Consider the following 20496-nt stretch of genomic DNA (forward strand, 5'->3'; position numbering starts at 1 on the left):
ACATTCCCATGCAAACTTCCACCGAAAATTGGTTTGAACGAGATCTAGTAAGTAGTTTTTTTTAATACGTCATAAAAATAAAAAATAAAAATTTTTTTCATCAAACCCATACGTGTGGGGTATCTAGGGATAGGTCTTCAAAAATGATATTTAGGTTTCTAATATCATTTTTTTCTAAACTGAATAGTTTGCGCGAGAGACACTTCCAAAGTGAAAAAATGTGTGTCCCCCCCCCCCCCCTTTAACTTCTAAAATAACAGAATGAAAAATCTAAAAAAAATATATGATATACATTACCATGCAAACTTCCACCGAAAATTGGTTTGAACCAGATCTAGTTAGTAGTTTTTTTTAATACGTTATAAATGGTACGGAACCCTTCATGGGCGAGTCCGACTCGCACTTGGCCGCTTTTTTTCACTATTATCAGTCATGTAAATAATTTATATATTTTTTATTTTTATTTTTTATTCAAACAGATTACACAGTATTACAGTGAGACACTAAGGCACTGTGGAATGCATACAATATAATTACTATCCAAAAACGTTAACGTAAAGTTGTGTTATACAATAACAAATAAACTTAAATACTAACCGAAGACGCGTGATCATCCATCGCCTCACATAACCTCTTACATTCGTCACATAGTATCTTCCAACTACTGGCAAAAACATCAGTCAGGAGCTGATTTGACAAGTGCGTTTAGGTATTGTAAGGCGCGAACTAATGGTGAGTTCCTGTACGCCACAGTGCGCGCTTTAGGAACTGCCAGTAAGTCGCGCTTACGTGGCCTAAAATTCATCTTTGATTGAAACAAAGTATACAAAGTATACTTAGTAAACAAAGTATAAGTAAGTAGTAGTAAGTTCATTGTTTCCTGCTACCCAAAGGTTGTCTGGAAGAGATCGCTTCTTAGCGATAAGACCGCCTGTTGTTACCTAACTTTTACGTGTTTTTTCATTTCCTGTCTATTTTTAAATGTATGGTGCACAATAAAGAATATTTACTTACTTACTTACTTATACTTACGTATAGTTATCTACTATCTACTTATTGCCTACATGAAAATCTTAATTTGAAAATCGTATATTTGCCTCTCTATCGCTCTTGCCCTTTCGAGCTTATAGCTGTTCTCGGAAAACTACGAAAAAAGGAAAGAACAGTTTATTTAATGAATTTATCAGGAAACATAAAAAAAAAACAATAAGAGCAACGCCAAGACACAGAGGAACTACCGCGTAACACAGAAACTATCGGGGTTGTTTATCTGCGGGTGTAATAAACTTCTTAGAATGTAGTGGTTATATCCTCTTTGATTGGAGCTAATAATATCTGTCACCAAAGACATTTCTGTACAGGTGAAAGATTTGACGTGCGGTTCGCAGTTGCGGTCCGATGTACACCAAACACTAAAAATTACCATGTTACGTGCAGTCGGTCTTGTCATCATTTTACTATGGAATTTGACAATAACACTGACACATTCAGGCCGCTGCAGTACTGTCGGAGCAGTAGTGCAGCTGCGGTCGGAAATACGTTAAAATTACCATATTACGTGCAGTCGGTACTGTCATTGATTTTACTATGGAAATTGACAATTACACCAACGCGTACAGGCCGCTGCAGTAATGTCGGAGCAGTAGTGCAGCTGCGGTCAGAAATGGACTGTCACCTTAAGAAAGTACCCAAGTATCAATCATGCTCACGCATAGGTACATACGTTGCATAGGACTATACGAGTACAACAATGAGAGTTATGGGAAAATTAGGCTAATTAATAAACTGCATAATTAGTTGAAAGCACCGAGTGTGAAAGAATGACCATTCAAATTCAAATGTCATGCAAATAACCGGTAGAGGTAGAAGATAAAAAGTTACAAGTGGAAATTACAGCCCGGGAAGAAATTCGACTTGTATTCATGATATAATTAAACAAATCGGCAACCATAAACATTTTTAACCCATTGTTCGCCAAAACCGTCAACAGCCCAGTATTAACCTTCGTGCAGTCCAACAAGGTTCACGATGACGCGCCGCACACAATAGGCGAGGCGTTCAAAGTTTTAATATTGGTGGTTTGAGGGTATTTACAGTACAAGACTGAAACAATGTGCTCAGATTGCACAGTGACGTGTTGTCTTACGTTATTGAGCTCTTGCGTCAATATTGTGTTGCGTTAATGCACCTTACAATATACATATTACTTACTCATATTTTTGCTCAAATTACACAGTATAACTGTTTTTATAGAATTGTGTTTTTACAACTTTTAAACTTAGTCGGTGACAAGCAAGCATACTACGTTTGACAAGCGATGTAGCCTATGGGTCTGGAATCCCAACTGTTGCAAGCACTGCTTTGTGCAATAAATTAACTTACTTAAGGTCAATGCAGCCAAATCCGTCTGTGAGAAATTCCGTACACAAACGCTTTTTTCATAAAAAAGTACATGATAATAACTTCATCGTCAAACCAGTGATTAGTTAGAAAAATACGTTCGTGTACGGAATTTCCCGCAGATTGATTTGACCGTATGTTGACCTCACATAGTTTTTATTCTAATTACTATAATACGCAAAACAAAATAAGAAATAGGTACCTTGTGTACCACCGACGTGGTATAAAAAAAACAGTAGCTGGCTGAGCTGCTAAATATTCATTCGCACTGTTTATGTACCGCGGCGTGCCCCAAACATGGGTGAATATATATCTAGTAGAACATAGCTCTTGTGTTATAGTGAACAGTAGAGGGTACAGTTGCAATTTAAAACCGACTTCAAAAAAAGGGGAAGGTTCTCAACTCGCAGGCATCTTTTTTTACTGTATGTTCGCCGACTTCTTGGAGACTGTTAGCCCGATTCTGAAAATTCTTTTTTGTTTTAAAAAAGTTTGGATGGTTCAAATTAGACTCAAGTCAATGTCGGGATATTGGAAAAATTGGGATTGGGAGGGACCTCTTCAAATATAGATAGACATAATTCTTTTAGTTTTACCTATTTGTGCATTTTCTCTAGAAAAAGCGTAAATTTATGAAATAAAATTGCTCATGAAGACTATAAAATAAAAAGATGGCATTTTAAACTGTTATGTAAAGTAGGTCATTTTTTCTAAGTTATATCATTATTAATGAAAAATGTTACTTAAAATAGTTTACATTATGGTAAAGAGAGAGAGAAAACATTAAATATTTACATCTCGCTCTTACGTATATCAACTTTTCTCCTTTTTATATAAGCAAATTATTTGATTATAATGGAAAATTGCTGGCGTTCGAATATAACAAAAATACCTTGATATTAAGAATTCAAAGCTTCTAAATTTAGACTACCTAACTGGAAATTCACTTATAAGGATTCAGAAAAAGGAGCTAGTATATTTTTACTTCCAGATATCATTTGGTCCTAAAATAGAGCAGGCTATAGTGTTATGCCAAAGGTAGGCGTGATGACGTCATCTCAGGCCCTCAAGGGAATCAGGAGCGTCACAAATACAAATGACATATATGTGCTTGGTGTAGGTGGGGTTATACGATTATGATATAAGGTTATTCGTTTGCTCCTACGACCGACCCGTGGTCCCGGGGAAATAATTTATTCCCACTATCACTACCACGAATTTATTACTTTGAAACACTGAGATTATTTCCCGTTTCACCTAAGGGGTACATACTGATTTACAATGACAAAAGCATTTCTTAAACGCAGTGACTTTTTAACCGACTACGGGTGGGGTTTTGATTTAAGCAGTCGTATATGGGGTAATTCCACGAGACTGTAACGTCAGTTACCAATTCTTTCGTGTGTTCTTACATTAATTAAGCAAATTTTAGTGTCTGTATGTCTGGCGTAGCCCTACAGGTAGATATCTGGATACTTAAATTTGCTTAATTAATCTAAGAACACACGAAAGAATTGGTAACTGACGTTACAGTCTCGTGGAATTACCTTATGTAGGTATGTTTGTAAGTAATTGTCCCGCTTGCCGAGAAAACCACTGGCTGGTGGTAGTGTTGGTGTGCTGAGGCCAAATCGTTTATAGGGGAAGTGGGCCCTGCCTCCGGGCCGTTCCTTATGCAAAGGTTGTCCATGTCCATCGCTGTTCAACGCGGTAACGAGCTAAGCGTGATGGGCTCCTTTGCATCTGGAGGGGCGCGGGACGTAATTCATGAATAGTTCATGCGCTTGTTAGTTAGTTGGGGATTTAGTTTAATTTAGGTTAAGATTTTTGTAACAGTTAAGTAAATTTTTGATTATTGTGTATCGTTGTTCGTTTTATATTGTATTTAAATTATAATGATTTTAATTGAGTATATAATACATGTATGTGCGTATATGTTTGTGTCGTGTGTTTCACCGTAGCGTCAGAACAATTGATATTTTAGTTTGTGAGGTGTCAATCGATTCGTTTTGTGATGCGGGTGACATAGATTACATTTGAACCGACTTTGAAAGAAGTTACAAAAAAAACCGTAAAAGATTTAAAGTTTTTCAAACGTTTTGATCGTTGTTCAATTACACCGAGGTGATCCCTGTTTTACTTAACTGCTGTTACAATTGTCACAGCGGTCTAATATCATTGATTCTATTATTAAGATGTGTGTTTACACGACACTGCCTATAGTACCTATATATATATAAATATATATAGGTATCTATGTAGGTGGCATAAATCACGTTCTTCGGAGCATTTTGTTCTTTTGCCGCAGCAATATGCTGAGTGTAGGCTATATTCTACAATCTACCGAGCATTCGCCACACGTCTCATCCACAAAATATATGGCAGCGGTCTAACTCAAAGTCAAACTCAAACATTTTATTTGGCGTATAGGCAGGCTACAAGGGCACTTTTACACGTCAAGAACTAAGTTTTTTTACAAGCAATAAGTAAAAATAACTGGCACAAACAATGAATGATGGCATTGCAGGATTGGCAATTCCTACTAATATTATAAATACGAATGTAACTGTGGCTCTCTGTCTGTCTGTTACCCCTATCGACATATATCTAAGGACGGGCCTTACTGGCACTAAGAATGGTACTAGTTCAGCGGTGTCACTTACGAATTCGTTCCCATCGTGCACTCTTAACGCAACTAGTTGCGACCAATCTCACGCGTGATGCGAACTCATCAAACAATCGCGTCGCGGCGTTAGACTGCACGATTGGCTCGAATTCGTGTGCGTGACACCACTGTACTGGCCCCATTCTGACTGATTATGACTCTCTTCAAACATTTTGTATAGGTCGCGGCAATTAGACCGCAGACATTTTGTTTTGAGATTAGGTAATGACCCTTTAGAAAAAAATGGTATGGAGTTTGAGGCCCGAGGGAGGACATAGATCTGCGTCGGTGTGCGGTGGTTGGGAACATCTGCGTGGAATGAATGATGATTGATAAAAAATGCATACCAAATTTTATCTCAATCGGTTTAAGCGTAAAGATGTAAGAGGCAGACAGACAGACAGACAGATAGGGATTTAAAGAGTTCACTTGATTTCACGATAGAGACTAATGCTCGGCAAACTACAAGAATAGCTACCTGCCGTAGCCGTATTGTCGTCGCGCGCCATTGTCGCCGTTACTTTGTACGGCCGCGAACTACTGGCAAGCAGCCGTGCAATTGCTATCGGTTGCCGAGTCGACGTCTCAGGTTAGTCTAACCTTAATTCTAGACTTGCTTGGTCCTTAACACTTACTAATTAACGACTGGTCTGTAGTGATGTAGACGGTAGTGACACTGCCTATAAAGCCGATGGTCCCGGGTTCGAATCCCGGTAAGGGCATTTATTTGTGTCATGAACAAAGATATTTGTTCTCGAGACATGGGTGTTTTCTATGGATATAAGTATGTATTCATATATACATATAAGTATGTATTATATCGTCGCCTATTACCCACAGTAAAAGCTTTGCTTAGTTTGGAGCTAGGTCGATCTGTGTGAGATTGTCCCCGAAATATTTATTTATTTATGTTTATAAATGTGGAGACAGAATGTTTCCAGAACTGCGTTATATTCATAGGAAATTTGTTGCAACTTTGGACACACATATAGTAAAAAAGTCCACTTTCATCGGCCCAAATTGTCATACCTACCATAGCTGGCCTAGGCGCCGCCACATTCGTGTACCCAGACAAAGAACGAAACGCGAAAATCGAATTTTCGTTATCTCCCTCTCGCTCGAATGTGCTAGAGCGATAGAGAGGCAGATCACCATTTTCGATATTGTCGGCAGGCCTGGTCCAGCCAAGTGGTATATTAGATATTAGCTACGAACAACATTCGAAATTTACAAATCGATTACGTTTTCATCGCATCAGAACGTGGACATCACTCGCTTCGCATTAATATAATTTCTAGTAAGTAGGTACAGTCACGGATTTTAATTATTAAGCCATTTAGGGTTTACTTTATGTTGCGAATGCAACTTATTATTATATATAAAAATATTCCCAATGCAGTAGCTAAACGCAGCCGTCGGGCTCGGGTAGTATTCGGAGGCTTCAAAATCCTCAATAGGACCGCTCCACATATTCTGTATCGTGGCCAATTAGAAGCATCTAAATTTAATAATTGTACCGATCAAATATTGCAAGTTCACTCTCTCATCATCTTCCATACTATCAACAACCAACCACTGACTACATTTAACCGTTTTGGCAATTAAACTCTTGTAACCAGTACATTGGAACTTCACTAAGAATCAAAGTTTTATTTCAGTCGTCGAGATCCTGACCTGCACGGAGACTACACTTTACATTGGATTTGTCACAGCGTTAATATTGACAAGTAAATTAGCTTGAACGAGGGGTGGGAGGGTTGTTAGGGTCGACAACGCTCATGTACCTAACTCCTCTGGAGTTGCAGGCATACATAGGCTACTTACCATCAGGCGGGCCGTATGCTTGTTTGCCACCGACATAGTATTAAAAAAAGATAACCGTAGATGGGTCACCAATTTAAGTCTGTGACCATACCTAAGATTCACCGAATGTTAAAATGAGATTTTGCAAGTTCAAATGCCTTCCAGTACTTGGTAAGCAGTTGGAATGAACCAGGCTTTGTAGAACATTGGTAGTTTGGAATACTATTTTAATATTCTTTCTCGTTTCTACGGCTTTTGTATGAAAACGTCATTAGAGCTTAAGTGAAATTAGGTTTTCACTATAAAAGATGCATTCGTTCATTTTATTAATTTAACATGATATAATAGTGTATGTCTACAGTCTACGTTAAAGATATGTTCACACTTTTGCACTTTACTAATATTTAATATTTGTCTTTAACGTCGATTGTATGTCATTGAAACCTCATATAGGCCTCTAGTACGACTACAGTGAGTTAACACTTGATATTATTAACATTCCGCCGCCGGACGGTATCGGCCGGTCAGTTGTTCGGAACTGTCAACTTTTTGTTCTAACTGACAGGCCGATACCGTCCGGCAGACTGTTAATCAGTGGGCCCCTGAAGACTTAACATTAGTTTATATTCCTTTTTTGAACCGCATAGAAGTAGTGACAGTGACCCTAAAACACTAAAAATTGTGAGTAATTTGATTAACTTCAATTTTTTTTATGATTATTCAACATCATAATATTTCTTGTTTATAATGTTTATAAGTTGGCTAATGGTAATGATCAATATGACAGATACACTCGATTCTTAGTTAAATATTCCTGACCCACGTGATATTTCTAAATATAGAAATTGATTGTTAACTAATAACAAAATTCGGCGATACGCATTCATATTGGTTTCTATTATTAGATGAATCTGAGGGCGATAGTTACATTTATAACAGGCCTTATACGAGTATTGAGTATTACGCAAATTATAGGAATGACGCGACTGTTTATTGTTTACCCCTAGTTGGCAGGAATTTCTTCGATAGTTACACGTATCGTACATGAGTATAGCAACTTTTATATACGTAAATTATATAAATATCGCCTCTCTCGTGTTAAAATTAATTTGAATGAGCCATTGTATCCGGCTTTTTTCTACTTAGCCACTTTTCCCACCTCGACCCTACTTCCAGATGTGGATCAAGGGTCCAAAATTGAGATTTTTCCACATGAAATAATTTCGGAAATTCCACGTATTTTGGATATGGGGAGATCAATTTTCCATTGCGAAAATAGAAACGTTGTTTTTTCCTCGTAAAATTTCCCAAAAACTTTTACAACTTTTTGGAAACTATCCACAACATGCACATCTGTACTTACTAGTTTCTGCCCGCGACTTTGTCGGCGTACAATTACTACTAGTGGTAGTATTACTTCATAAAATCTAACCCCACCATTTCCATGATACAATATCCTTTCCCGGGACTGAAACTATCTTTATACCAAATTTCACACAAATCGGTCCAGCAGTTCAAGTGTGAAGAGGTAACAGATAGTCAAACAGACATGCAGGCTGAGTTGATTTCCCATGTATAATATAAGGAGCCATTTATAATTATGGCTGCATTAATCTGAGTCCTTGTTCAAAACTCGGTTCAAAGGACGAATATGAATGCGTTTTGTTTTTGTATAAAACCGGGCAAGTGCGAGTCGGACTCGCGCACGAAGGGTACCATTATTTATAAAAACGGCAAAGAAAATTATGTTTGTTGTATGGGAGCCCCCCTTAAATATTTATTTTATTCTGTTTTTAGTATTTGTTGTTATAGCGGCAACAGAAATACATCATCTGTGTAAATTTCATCTGTTTAGCTATCACGGTTCATGAGATACAGCCTGGTGACAGACGGACGGACGGACGGACAGCGAAGTCTAAGTAACAGGGTCCCGTTTGACCCTTTGGGTACGGAACCCTAAAAAGGGCCGTCCGATTGAGCCTTGATGCATTCAATATGTACCTAATACCTATACATTCGCGAATGTGTTCACATTCGGTTCACATTGAATTTAAATTGTTTAATAGTTTGTGTTTCATGAAATCATGACTTTAAACTAAAATTACAATACTAATACCCACATTTACCAACATCTCTAAGGTTTACTAAACTACTTCGCCGGTGTATAACATTTGATTTCTACGTGGGCGGGAAGTGTTGATCTAAAAATATCCCGACACGTGGAAACAGCTGAAAATATCCACGCGAGCAAATCCCAACAACGGGCCTTCGCGGCCCGTGAAACATCAAAGCTCGCAATAAAGGTCGCAGCGTTATAGACAGGTATTCATAAAATGGCGGTAAAGGTTACATTACGAAAGGGCGGCTTAAGCCCGCAAGCGCTCATAACAAGTCTTGTACCTAGATGGATTAGCGCGGCACCTGCGAGACTGAAGCCGGGCCTGAGCGGCACTGCAGGCCCGGCGCGGCGGCGCGGTCTGCACGCTCCGCGCATGCGTCCTTCCAACTATTAAAAATGAATTCCTGGCTCCCGCACTGAGTGCCGCTCGGCCGTCGCAGCCGGCTCGCGCTTGTTATTTTCGCGTGAGGCCGGGCCGCGCCCGTGACGTGTGTGCTGTGTTGGGTGTTGTCAGTGCATGTGTTGACGCCCGAGCGGGCCCGGATGCGGTGCTAGCGGCCGCGACATGGCGCGCCGCGCCGCCCGCGCCCGCGCCCTCCACTCCCCACCATGAGCGACCTGCAGGCCACCTTCGAGTTCTCTGTAGAACTCTACAAGTTCTACAATGTCGACCTCTTTCAGAGAGGGTGAGGATCTCAAACTCCCATTTTCTTTCCTAAGTATACCAACGCAACTAGTAAGATACAGGACAAGAATAACTGAAAATCTAGTTAAAACTGAATACAACCTTTAACCTTTTCAGGACACTAAATTTCAATGAAAACGGTAACTACATCTATGTATACTCGCACTAGCAGGTAATGTAATTACGACCTAGAACTTTACAGGACACATGATTATCATCTAAATATCAACTTAATTAATCCTGAAAACTCCTAGTTAATAGACATTACACTTGAATCAGTATAATGTGCTACAAACTTAGCGGCAACAGCTTACTAAGGAATCCATCGAACACCTTGACAGTGACTTATTATCTAGAACCGAATCGATAACTCATTAAAAACACCGTGTAAACTGCGTTGACCACATTATCTGTTAACCTAGTTCGGCGGTTACATAACTAGTAATAAACAAGTATCAGATCGGCCCTTAGTGCATGTTATGACATGGAACTGTCAGGACTAGTTAGGGAGTTTTCTGGGACCGGGTATTGTTTACGAGATCCCTTGCGCCCCCGGATGTCTAACTCCAAATAGGATTTGTGACGGGCCTGCGCTCCGCAATATTGTTAAGTCTTGCTACGGTTTTTTCGAAGCGATTCGATAACGTGATTAAGGCTCTGAAAATCTACAACGTTCTAGGTAACATTAATGAACTTATGTTACAAAAATAAGATGTTTGTGCCACTTTTTTTATGCATTTCCATGCACAGTGCCTGAAAAAATACAATCAAACCGATTCGAGTTTTAGTAATTAAATCTCATTCCAATATGATACTGAACTGTCAGTGTCAAACAGTATCGTTTTTGGATTCGAGTTTAGTTATTAGCTTCAGCTGGTCCTCTTAAGGAGATTGGAACCATCTCATATTGAAATTATGTCAGATCCATGTTAAATCAGTATCACATTATATTGTTGGAATAGGCCGCGATATTCATATGCATGAAGCTAGTGAAGGCATCTATTTGATGAATAAAATAGTGCTCTAATCACATCTCTATATTCTCTATCTGTTTAACTATTACATACATTTAACATACATACATACATATACATATAATCACGCCTATTTCCCGAAGGGGTAGGCAGAGACCACGGATTTGCACTTGTTACGATCCTGACATACCTCTTTCGCTTCCTTCACTTTCATGACATTCCTCACGCTCGTCACTTTAGGGTGCTCTTGACCTGGCCTTTCTTCAGGATTTCCCCGATTTGATCAGAGAAAGTCCGCCGAGGTCTACCCCATCCAGCTCCCTCTTCTACTTCTCCCTTATACACTCTCTTTGTTAACCTTCATTCACTCATTCGTTCCACGTGTCCAAACCATCTCGACATACCTTTCTCAATTTTTGTCACTACATCTTCGTTCAGTCACACTGTTCCTAATTCTATCTTGTAATTTTACACCACACACACTTCTCAACGCTCTCATTTCCACTGCATTCACTTGACTCTGATGTTTCTTCTGCCATACCCAACTTTCGCTACCATACATAAGTGTAGGCACCAACACCCCTCTATGCACAGCCAACCGTGCTTTTTGCAACACCTTCTGGCTACTCATAAAAGCGTTGAGTGCCCCATTCACACGATTTCCAGCATTCACTCTCCTTTCAATGTCTTCATCATGTTTACCGTCCCTAGTGAACAAGGTTCCCAGATACACAAACTCTTTCACTTGTTCAGCTCTTTCTTGACCAATCAAAACTTCACAGTTTGTCATACTTTCTCCCTTTTCAAATACCATTACTTTACATTATTTAAATGTCATAAATATGGCTACGAATATGTTATTATGATATCGATTAATTACGTTCATTTACTTAATAAAGTACAAAAGTGAACAATACCCGTAGGTACCAAAGCATAATAATATAATAAATTCTAAATGACATTAAAGCTCTCCAAGGGGCCTCTGCGTGTTGATCTATATCCTCACGCAAGCCTATCAAAAGAGCCAAATTTATAGGCACGTGAATTCCAAGGAGATACAATACAAATAATAATAAATTCGAATGTGAAAAAATCTAAGGTATTTAACGTGTCGTTTTTATACTGATCATAAAATATGTAGGTAGGGACGGCTGGGACTTGTAATTGACCTACGTTAATCAAAACGCCTTGTTTGTAGGTACCTATCCCACCACACAACAGAAGGGGATGAGTCCAGTCCCATTTAAGTCCCTTCCGTTGTTGAATGTACCGTATATGTGAATGGATCACATACACACAGAGCTACTAAAGTTGTCTCTTGGTTGGTGGAGTGGAGTCTCATTTCTAGTTGTGACTTATATCGTTTAAACTGATCCTGATGTAGTTTTTGGACGTAACGAATTTTCACCACACAAATGTAAAAATTAAACATTAATAAAAATACCTATTTCATGAATTATAGACTACGAAGAAGCGGTATAAAGCCCAACCTGTTATAGACACAAACAATTACGATATTCGCGAACGATTCTATTTGCAAGTTCCTGTAATTGGCTCTGTACTACTATCTAAAAGTTTAATTATTTTTATAGCTGTTGGAATTCCTTGTATAAATAAATAAAAATAAAAAATAAAATTACTGTAATAGTTTCGATCAGTTAATTGCCTGTTTTAATTAACTTGGTTAGTCTTTAGTAAGTAAGTCCCCAATCCGCATTGGGCTAGCGTGGGGACTATAGCCCGAGCCCTCTCGCGCATGAGAGGAGGCCTGTGCCCAGCAGTGGGACGTATATAGGCTGAATTATTATTATTTAGTCTTTAGTAAAGGTATTAGTAAAAACATTGCTATTTCAAGAATGAAATCAATATTTTTAAACGATTTGGGCGCCCGCAAACTCGAATCAGGTTGGCTGGCGATGGCTGGAATAAGGGCCTACCGCGAAAATCGAAGACCAGCTTTTTTCCATATAAATATTATTGAGCAAACAATGTTTTAACTCAAAACATCACGTCGGTCACAACTGACCATTATGTACGAAATACAATGCCACTCAAAATATTTTAAAAACAGTCAGCGTCAATATATGTAGGATATAGTAGATAAGACTACGCGTCAAAAGTATGTAATAGGTACCATTCAGTAATAACTTAACAAAAAAAGACAGGTACCTATCTCTAAACAATTAAAATGTATAAGATACTTTAGACGACAAACTTCGATTTTTTCTCAAAATAATACAGTAAAACGATAACCGTTAAAAATAAAAATTAAGCTTTTTATCAGTAATACCTAAAGGTTAATTACCATAGTTGCATGCTACATGCATTGCATGCGAGCGTCCTTTACGAATAATTTATTAAAAGGTCTTTCAACAGTTTTGCCGCCACTTAAATACGAAGGTCATTCGAACTAGACTAAACATAATTCTAAAATCGAATCTATTCTTCTTCTTCCTCGGTCCCTCATTGTTGAGGATCGCGACCAGGTATGCTCCGTCTCCAGTCTCCATATTCTGCGGTCATAAGCTATAAGGGACACGCACTGCATGTTGCCGCCAACTACCCTCTTCACAGCATCAGACCATCTCGTGGGTGCTCTTCCTTGCGCGCTTGCCATCCATTTAACCCAAAATAGTTAGCCGTAAAATCGAATAAACATCTTAAAAGAGAAGCTGAAAATTGACATTAGTCTCGCCTGTCGCATCACGTTTAGAGGGCAGTAGGTACAGAACATTAAGGATAAAGGATGACTCACACTAGAACGAGCCGGGTCCCAGCCAAGGCGTCCGCGCGAGGCAGCGTTTCCAATGATGGGTACCTATGACGGACGCCTCGGCCCGGACCTACCATAAATGATGCTAATGTCTAGTGTAGACTTCTATCTCCACTCATTCACTCGTAGTGCTATTACCTACGCAGGGGCGGATTAAGGAGGCGCGGGGCCCTTAGCACAATAGCTCGCGGGGCCCCCTGGTTTGAAATAAATGAATAAGTGCGAGTCGGACTCGCACCCTGAGGATTCAGTACCATCACAACATTTTTACGATGTCTTAATTTTTGTCCACTCGTTCTCTATTAGCTTTGAACATGTTATGCAGTGTATTTTTTAGGGTTTTGTAGTCACCTAGAAACTCTTATATAAGTAATAGTTTCACCATGTCCGTCTGTCCGAGGGTTTGCTCCGTCATCTTTAGTGCTAGATAGCTGTAATTTGGCATGGATACATATATCATGCATTGCGACAGAACGGGTAAAATAAAAACTATAAAAAATATTAGGATACCTTGTTTGTTTTTTTTGCTTTGACTCTTTAGTTAGTGCAATGTGGCGTATGGTTGGATAAGGTCTTTCAAAACGAATAACGGTCTCCAAAAACTTTTTTTAAAATAAAGTTATTATTTTCAGAAATAATCGCTCCGAAAGAAAAAAAATTGTGCCCCCCCCCCCCCCTTCTTTTGAACCATAGGCCCAAAAAAATACGAAAAAAATCGTGAAACAAACGCTTAATAAATACTTTCAATGAAAACTACAGCGAAAATGATCGGTTTAATATCTTTTGGATTATTGCAAAAAATCTTCTCTTCTTACTAAAAAGACGTACAAAGCGCTGCAAAGGTTACTCCCTTATGCTTGTAATGTAATGTAAATGATACTTACTAATAGCCCCCGTTTAGCCTTTTTTGGCTGAATGGTAAGAATAATAAATATAAAATAAAAAGAAAAATTAACGGAGCCCCTACACAAGAAAAGTTTTTTATTTTGTGTTTGTAATTCGTGTCATCCACGAAGACGCGCCCTACTCCTTTTCCCAATCGCCTATAGTACCTACAAGTGTGGTGCATTGTATTGTATTAGCAAGAAGAGCGGGGCGCGTCTTCGTGGATGACACGAAGTACCTATAGGTATATGACGTCATTCAAAATCCGGAGTATTTTCCTATATATTAATTTGAAGGAATTCCGATTTTTTTATTTTTTTATTCAGCCATTTTAAAAGAGCCTGATCTTAATGAAGGTGTGTTATTTTATCACAGTTCCTTTCTTTTATATAGGTTTCCTCCTTACCTTCGGTTTTCATCATCAGATCAGGTCGATTTTGCCAAATTTTGACAAATGGTCAAAAAATAGTTTGCAGATGGTTTGCAGGTTTTGAAAACAACTTACGAGTATTGCAAGTTAAATAAAAGCATGTAGGGATACTGTTTAACAATATCAATATTATGAAGTTTAATAAAAGCTTGTAAAAATAGGTGACAAGTGAGTCGGACCTAATAGCTAAGTGAGCCAAAAATCAAGGCCAAAGGCTGAGCCCCACGAGCTGAATATCCGGACCACCCGATTTTGTAGCGTTCCCGTGCGATGCTGAAGGCCAAGCTGCTGGAAAGCAGAGCCTAGATTGAAATGAAACCAATGCCAGAGTGTGAACGAGGCCGTGGGCCGAGCTCCGTATAAGGGTGCAGGCCCGGAGCGTTCTATCGCGGCGCGCCACCATGCAAAGGCTGAATGTAGGAGAACAGAGTTTGGAATTGAACCAATGTGATCTCGGCTCGCCTGCTGCTCGGCCTTAGTTCTTGCTCGAAAGTGCGACTTGCTGGGATGCTTTGGATATCGGGCCCTATGTAGGGCTTTACATCCGGCCTATGCGAATTCAAAGCCCTGCATAGGGGCCCCGCTGTTTTCTTTGTATAACATTTTGACAATTAGATCATATGTATCACGGCTTTGCAGCAACTCGGCATATTTTGGGCGCCCGGCCAGCCATAGAGGAGTGCGTCCTTTGGCCTCCTACGGGCTCAAAGGTGATCATCATTAGGCATTAGCTGTAAGGTGCAATTTGTTATTTGAAATAATAATTAATTAATAAATCATCCTTCCTTGCTTTTCACTACTATGTTTTTTTGTTCGTTTCCGAGCTCTGCTGTTTCCTGCAGCTTAGCCATGCACAATAGCTTGAGATACTCTGCACCTTAGGTTTTATGCTAAACTCAGCTCTCGATCTTTGCGTAAGCCTAAAAAATCTTTAAATTTGGTATCGTCGTAAAGAAAAATAGACAGGATAATAACAAATAATAATAATTGATTAAAATTGTTACTGAAAAAGACAATATTGTAAATAAAATGTGGCAGTACAGGATCCGCGGAGTGCGAGTTCTACTTGAACTTGGCCGGTTCCGCGTGCCGAAATCGCATGGTCAGGGTCGGAGCGCGGGCCCCCCTTAGGCGCGGGGCCCTTAGCATATGCTTTTTCTGCTGTTCGGTTAATCCGCCACTGTACCTACGCCGTAGCTGAGAAAATGTTTTATTTTTGCGCGATAAAATGTCGCGAAATGTTCTATTGAGGCGTAACACAATAAGTGTGGTGATTATGCTATATTATCATTATCACGCACCAAATGTATAGACATTTCTTTCACCGATGTTCTTAAATACATAACTACATATTGGGTACAAGAAAGGCAAATTAGAATCTCCATGTCTGCATGACCCGTTTACTACCAAAATGTTGTAGGTATGGGCTTTTTGAATTTGTTGTAGAATAATTTTATAAGTCAATTCGTTTAAAACACGATGGATGACGCTCGCATGGATTAGCAGGCCAGCTATCAAGGAGGATGGGCTCTTAAAATACAGCCCATAAAGTATTATCGTAAAAACATGCTGCGGTATCGTAAACTCGATGTTATCCAATACCGCTTAAAGGTCGTATCTGACTTTACATTTTCAAAGTAAAAGCAACCTTAAGTCGTGTAAAATAAGGTACAATTCAGAGACAAAATATTAGAATGCTATGAGATTGCGACAAGTCATCGCCGTGATAGAAGACTGCGGTATGATATGAGCGCAAAACAAAATAAGTCGCATTCGGAAAGTTAGCAAGTTTCTAGTCATACTTATGATTCCGGGTAAAACTAGGATAGACACTGTTTTTAGGGTTCCGTAGCCAGATGGCAAAAAACGGAACCCTTATAGATTCGTCATGTCCGTCTGTCTGTCCGATTATGTCACCGCCACTTTTTTCCGAAACTATAAGAGCTATACTGTTAAAACTTGGTAAGTAGATGTATTCTATGAACCGCATTAGGATTTTTACACAAAAATAGAAAAAAACGATAAATTTTGGGGGTTCCCCATACTTAGAACTGAAACTAAAAAAATCTTTTTTCATCAAACCCATACGTGTGGGGTATCTATGGATAGGTCTTTAAAAATGATATTGAGGTTTGTAATATAATTTTTTTCTAAACTGAATAGTTTGCGCGAGAGGCACTTCCAAAGTGGTAAAATGTGTGTCCCCCCCCCCCCCCCCCGTAACTTCTAAAATAACAGAATGAAAAATCTAAAAAAAATATATGATATACATTGCCATGCAAACTTCCACCGAAAATTGGTTTGAACGAGATCTAGTAAGTAGTTTTTTTTTAATACATCATAAAATAAAAAAAGATTTTTTTTCATCAAACTCATACGTGTGGGGTATCTATGGATAGGTCTTCAAAAATGATATTTAGGTTTTTAATATCTTTTTTTTCTAAACTGTATAGTTTGCGCGAGAGACACTTCCAAAGTGAAAAAAATTGTGTGTCCCCCCCCCCTGTCATTTCTAAAATAACAGAATGAAAAATCTAAAAAAAAAATATGATATACATTACCATGCAAACTTCCACCGAAAATTGGTTTGAACGAGATCTAGTAAGTAGTTTTTTTTAATACGTCATAAATGGTACGGAACCCTTCATGGGCGAGTCCGACTCGCACTTGGCCGCTTTTTTTAGAGACAAGGTCGTGCTTTATTTCAACTACTTATAAGATTGTGGCTTGGTGATGTTGAGTATTTTTAATATTTACTTTTTTTGGATTGGTCATAGTCAGTGTAAATTGCTTTTACGATATTAAAAAAATATAAATTGTGATTGAGCTTTATTTTTTGCAATCAAACATATTGTAGAGTCAGACCAAGCTAAGTTGGCAACGATTTTGATAACCCAGACGGTGCAAGTGTTAGTAAACGTCCTAATTTCATAGAGGTTTGTGCTATAGAATATGTCTGGGATATCGAAATCGCTGCCAACTTAGCTTGGTCTGACTTAAGTTGCTTTATGTAGAGTAGGTAGGTACCTAATAGTTGTAGCATATAATTCCTAAGAAATTGACAGACTACTTGCAATGTAATAATTTAGTAATATCTTAAATTAGTGACACAGAAAAAGAAAGTATATTTTTAAGCGGGTTTATTGAACCAGCTCAACAGCGACGTGTGTCACAACGTGCTATTTTTACAATGTTTACTGTATTTCAACAACTTAATGAAAATCACCTCTCAACTCAAATATATTTCCTCGTAAAACCCGAATGATGCGCCTACGCTTTGGTTTCGTGACCCAATTTCAAAGAAAACAAACTTATTGTTTTCTGCGTTAAAATTAGAGTTTTCTGCTTTGTGTTACGGCGAGGTTGTAGGTACTGTCAGTACGTCGTTGAAGTTATAATTTTTTTTATGAGTATTTACTCGATATACGATAAACGTATCTATAATAGTATAGTTAAACGCCCCTATGATGGGACTGGCACCAGTAATGGGATGGTATATACAAATCCTGTAAAATGTTAAATAAGTATTTACCATTCGTTTTTAAACGCTGGCAACAATATACCATAAACAAGAGCAAAAGAACTGCTTAAGTTTAATTTTTCATTGATATTAGTTTGAAAACTAACGGCGCCAAACATCCTATGACTGGAGCAAAAAACATAGTTTTAATTTGTTAATAATATTGACACCAACTTTAAACATATTTAAAGCGGTAGAAAATGAGTTAAAATAAAAAAAATATAATGCTATGAAAAATTATATCTTTTTGCATTTTGAAAATGCAATGATGTATCAATTAAAAAACCCTGTGCAAGTGACATCATGATCGATAAAGCAGTCTTCTAGCACACATGTACAATAATACAAATAACCATTTGTTTATTTAACAGTACAGGGTAGCGAAGTATTATCAACTTACTAAATTAGTGACTGTTACTAACTATCCAATAATGACCACACATCGAACGAGGAAAAACAATAACAGGTCGCCATGCATTAAACATAAAAAATGAATGATGAATTATTCATCACTGTTTCACACGTGTGGACGAATAAGCGACAGCCCCTACTAATTTGTAGTTTTGAGAAAAAGGATTCGATAGAGAGATATAGTTATTCTAACAGGATTTTATTTGGTCTTAGCCACGTTGCCGATTTTCGGTGGTACTAATTTATTTTACTAGCAAGGAGACTATTTGAGGAGTGTCCTTTCACAATGGCTTATTTCCACTATATACTTTTTTCGGAGAATCGAATAAAACATAAATCCATGATTTCCCGATCGTAATTATTATTTTATGATAAGTTGACATAATCTACCTACCTAGGTACTACATTACATACATTGGTTTAGCTCCCTACATAATTATTTAAATTACTATAAATATTTTCAGAATTAAGCTTTGATGCGACGCCGATAGCTCACCATAACGTTTCCAGTATATCGCTTACCCCCCTCGATGCACAATGTACTATTACCAACAGACTACTTTTTATAACCTATGATACCTAAAAGCTTTAATCTTTTTTTTATGCTAAATAATATCCAAAACATCTTCCTTGTCGTATTGAAAACAAAAAACCGATTCAACCCTAAAATGTGGCGAGTTCGGTGACCTTATTGAATTATGTTTGATGTTTGAAGTTCAGATGATACTTACCTACTATTCGATAGTGCAACGCGTCCAAAAAACATAATCTCTGACGTCATGAAACTCATATAATTATAATATCGCAGTAAGTAGTCATATTTACCTGGCCCTCTCGACCTACATGAAGCAGGCGGGGCGTTGACAGCGTTCGTTGGCTGTCTATACCTATGGTCTATACTCTACTGTACCCTTTATACGTCGATAATGTATTACTTACTTAATATAATTTAAGGGTGGCTTTTAGTTCGATATACTATAACTACCTAATCCCCAGTAATATTATAAATGCGAAAATTATTGTCTGCTAAATTAAATACGAAGTCCTAAAAGACCTGTTCGCCCTCGGAATAACCAACTGCCGTGAAGTGGCGCAGGATAGGGCAGAGTGGCGCTCTCTTGTGTCAGAGGCCAAGATCCTGTTTGGGTCACTGAGCCAGTGAAGTAAGTAAATAAAATACCTCTTCACGCTTAATCTGAAAGGATTATATATTAATATTGTATGTGTATATTATATTATATTTAAGTATTTTATCTACGTAAGTAAGTACATATATTATATCAATATGTACCTATGTTTAGAATTCACAATCAATTCGTCTGTACAATGGGGAATGTCCTGAAGAACTTTTCGAATTGGTGCCACCGTCGCGTTTTTATCACCGCACCTCCCACCAAAGAAACAAAGTTCATCCTCACTTTCTCGACACGTGGCAAACCAAGAACAAGCGGGCATCTCGCTCGTTTTTGCCCAGAACGTGCAAGTTGTGGAATGAGCTACCTTCTGAGGTGTTTCCCTTGCGCTATGACATGGGGTTCTTCAAGAAGCAGGTCATACCATAGGTCATTTACGTTTTAAGAACTAGAACTACCTAATAGTACATTCCTATGGTTATTTATTTATGATAATTTTTTTAACGATTATTGAAATGAAATGTGGTAACTCTGTTGTCTATTTTGATGTTTTTTATATAAAATGAACGGGTCTGTCGTGCGCTGTACTCTCTGTCAGAAATTTACAAAATTATTGCCAATGAAAGAAGAAATAATAATACGTATTTCTACATAAAGCAACTTATTAAATATATATTTTTACTATGATATAAAATTAT

The 20496-nt window shown here is 38.1% G+C and overlaps 1 protein-coding gene and 1 long non-coding RNA gene across 5 annotated transcripts in view; both read left to right on the forward strand.

Moving 5' to 3' along the window:
• Window positions 1-20496, forward strand: part of LOC133523394 (uncharacterized) — a 326759-nt gene that overhangs the window by 276535 nt on the left and 29728 nt on the right. The window lies entirely within an intron of this gene.
• Window positions 8857-20496, forward strand: part of LOC133523384 (protein FAM135A) — a 41368-nt gene continuing 29728 nt past the window's right edge. For all 4 annotated transcript variants that reach the window (XM_061858924.1, XM_061858926.1, XM_061858925.1 and 1 more), the window contains exon 1: window positions 8857-9673. In XM_061858924.1, coding sequence (XP_061714908.1) covers window positions 9597-9673 — 77 coding nt within the window. In that variant the 5' untranslated portion in view covers window positions 8857-9596. The remainder of the gene's footprint in view (window positions 9674-20496) is intronic.

The sequence above is a fragment of the Cydia pomonella genome, chromosome 12 (genome assembly GCF_033807575.1).
Source record: "Cydia pomonella isolate Wapato2018A chromosome 12, ilCydPomo1, whole genome shotgun sequence".
Taxonomy (NCBI): domain Eukaryota; kingdom Metazoa; phylum Arthropoda; class Insecta; order Lepidoptera; family Tortricidae; genus Cydia; species Cydia pomonella.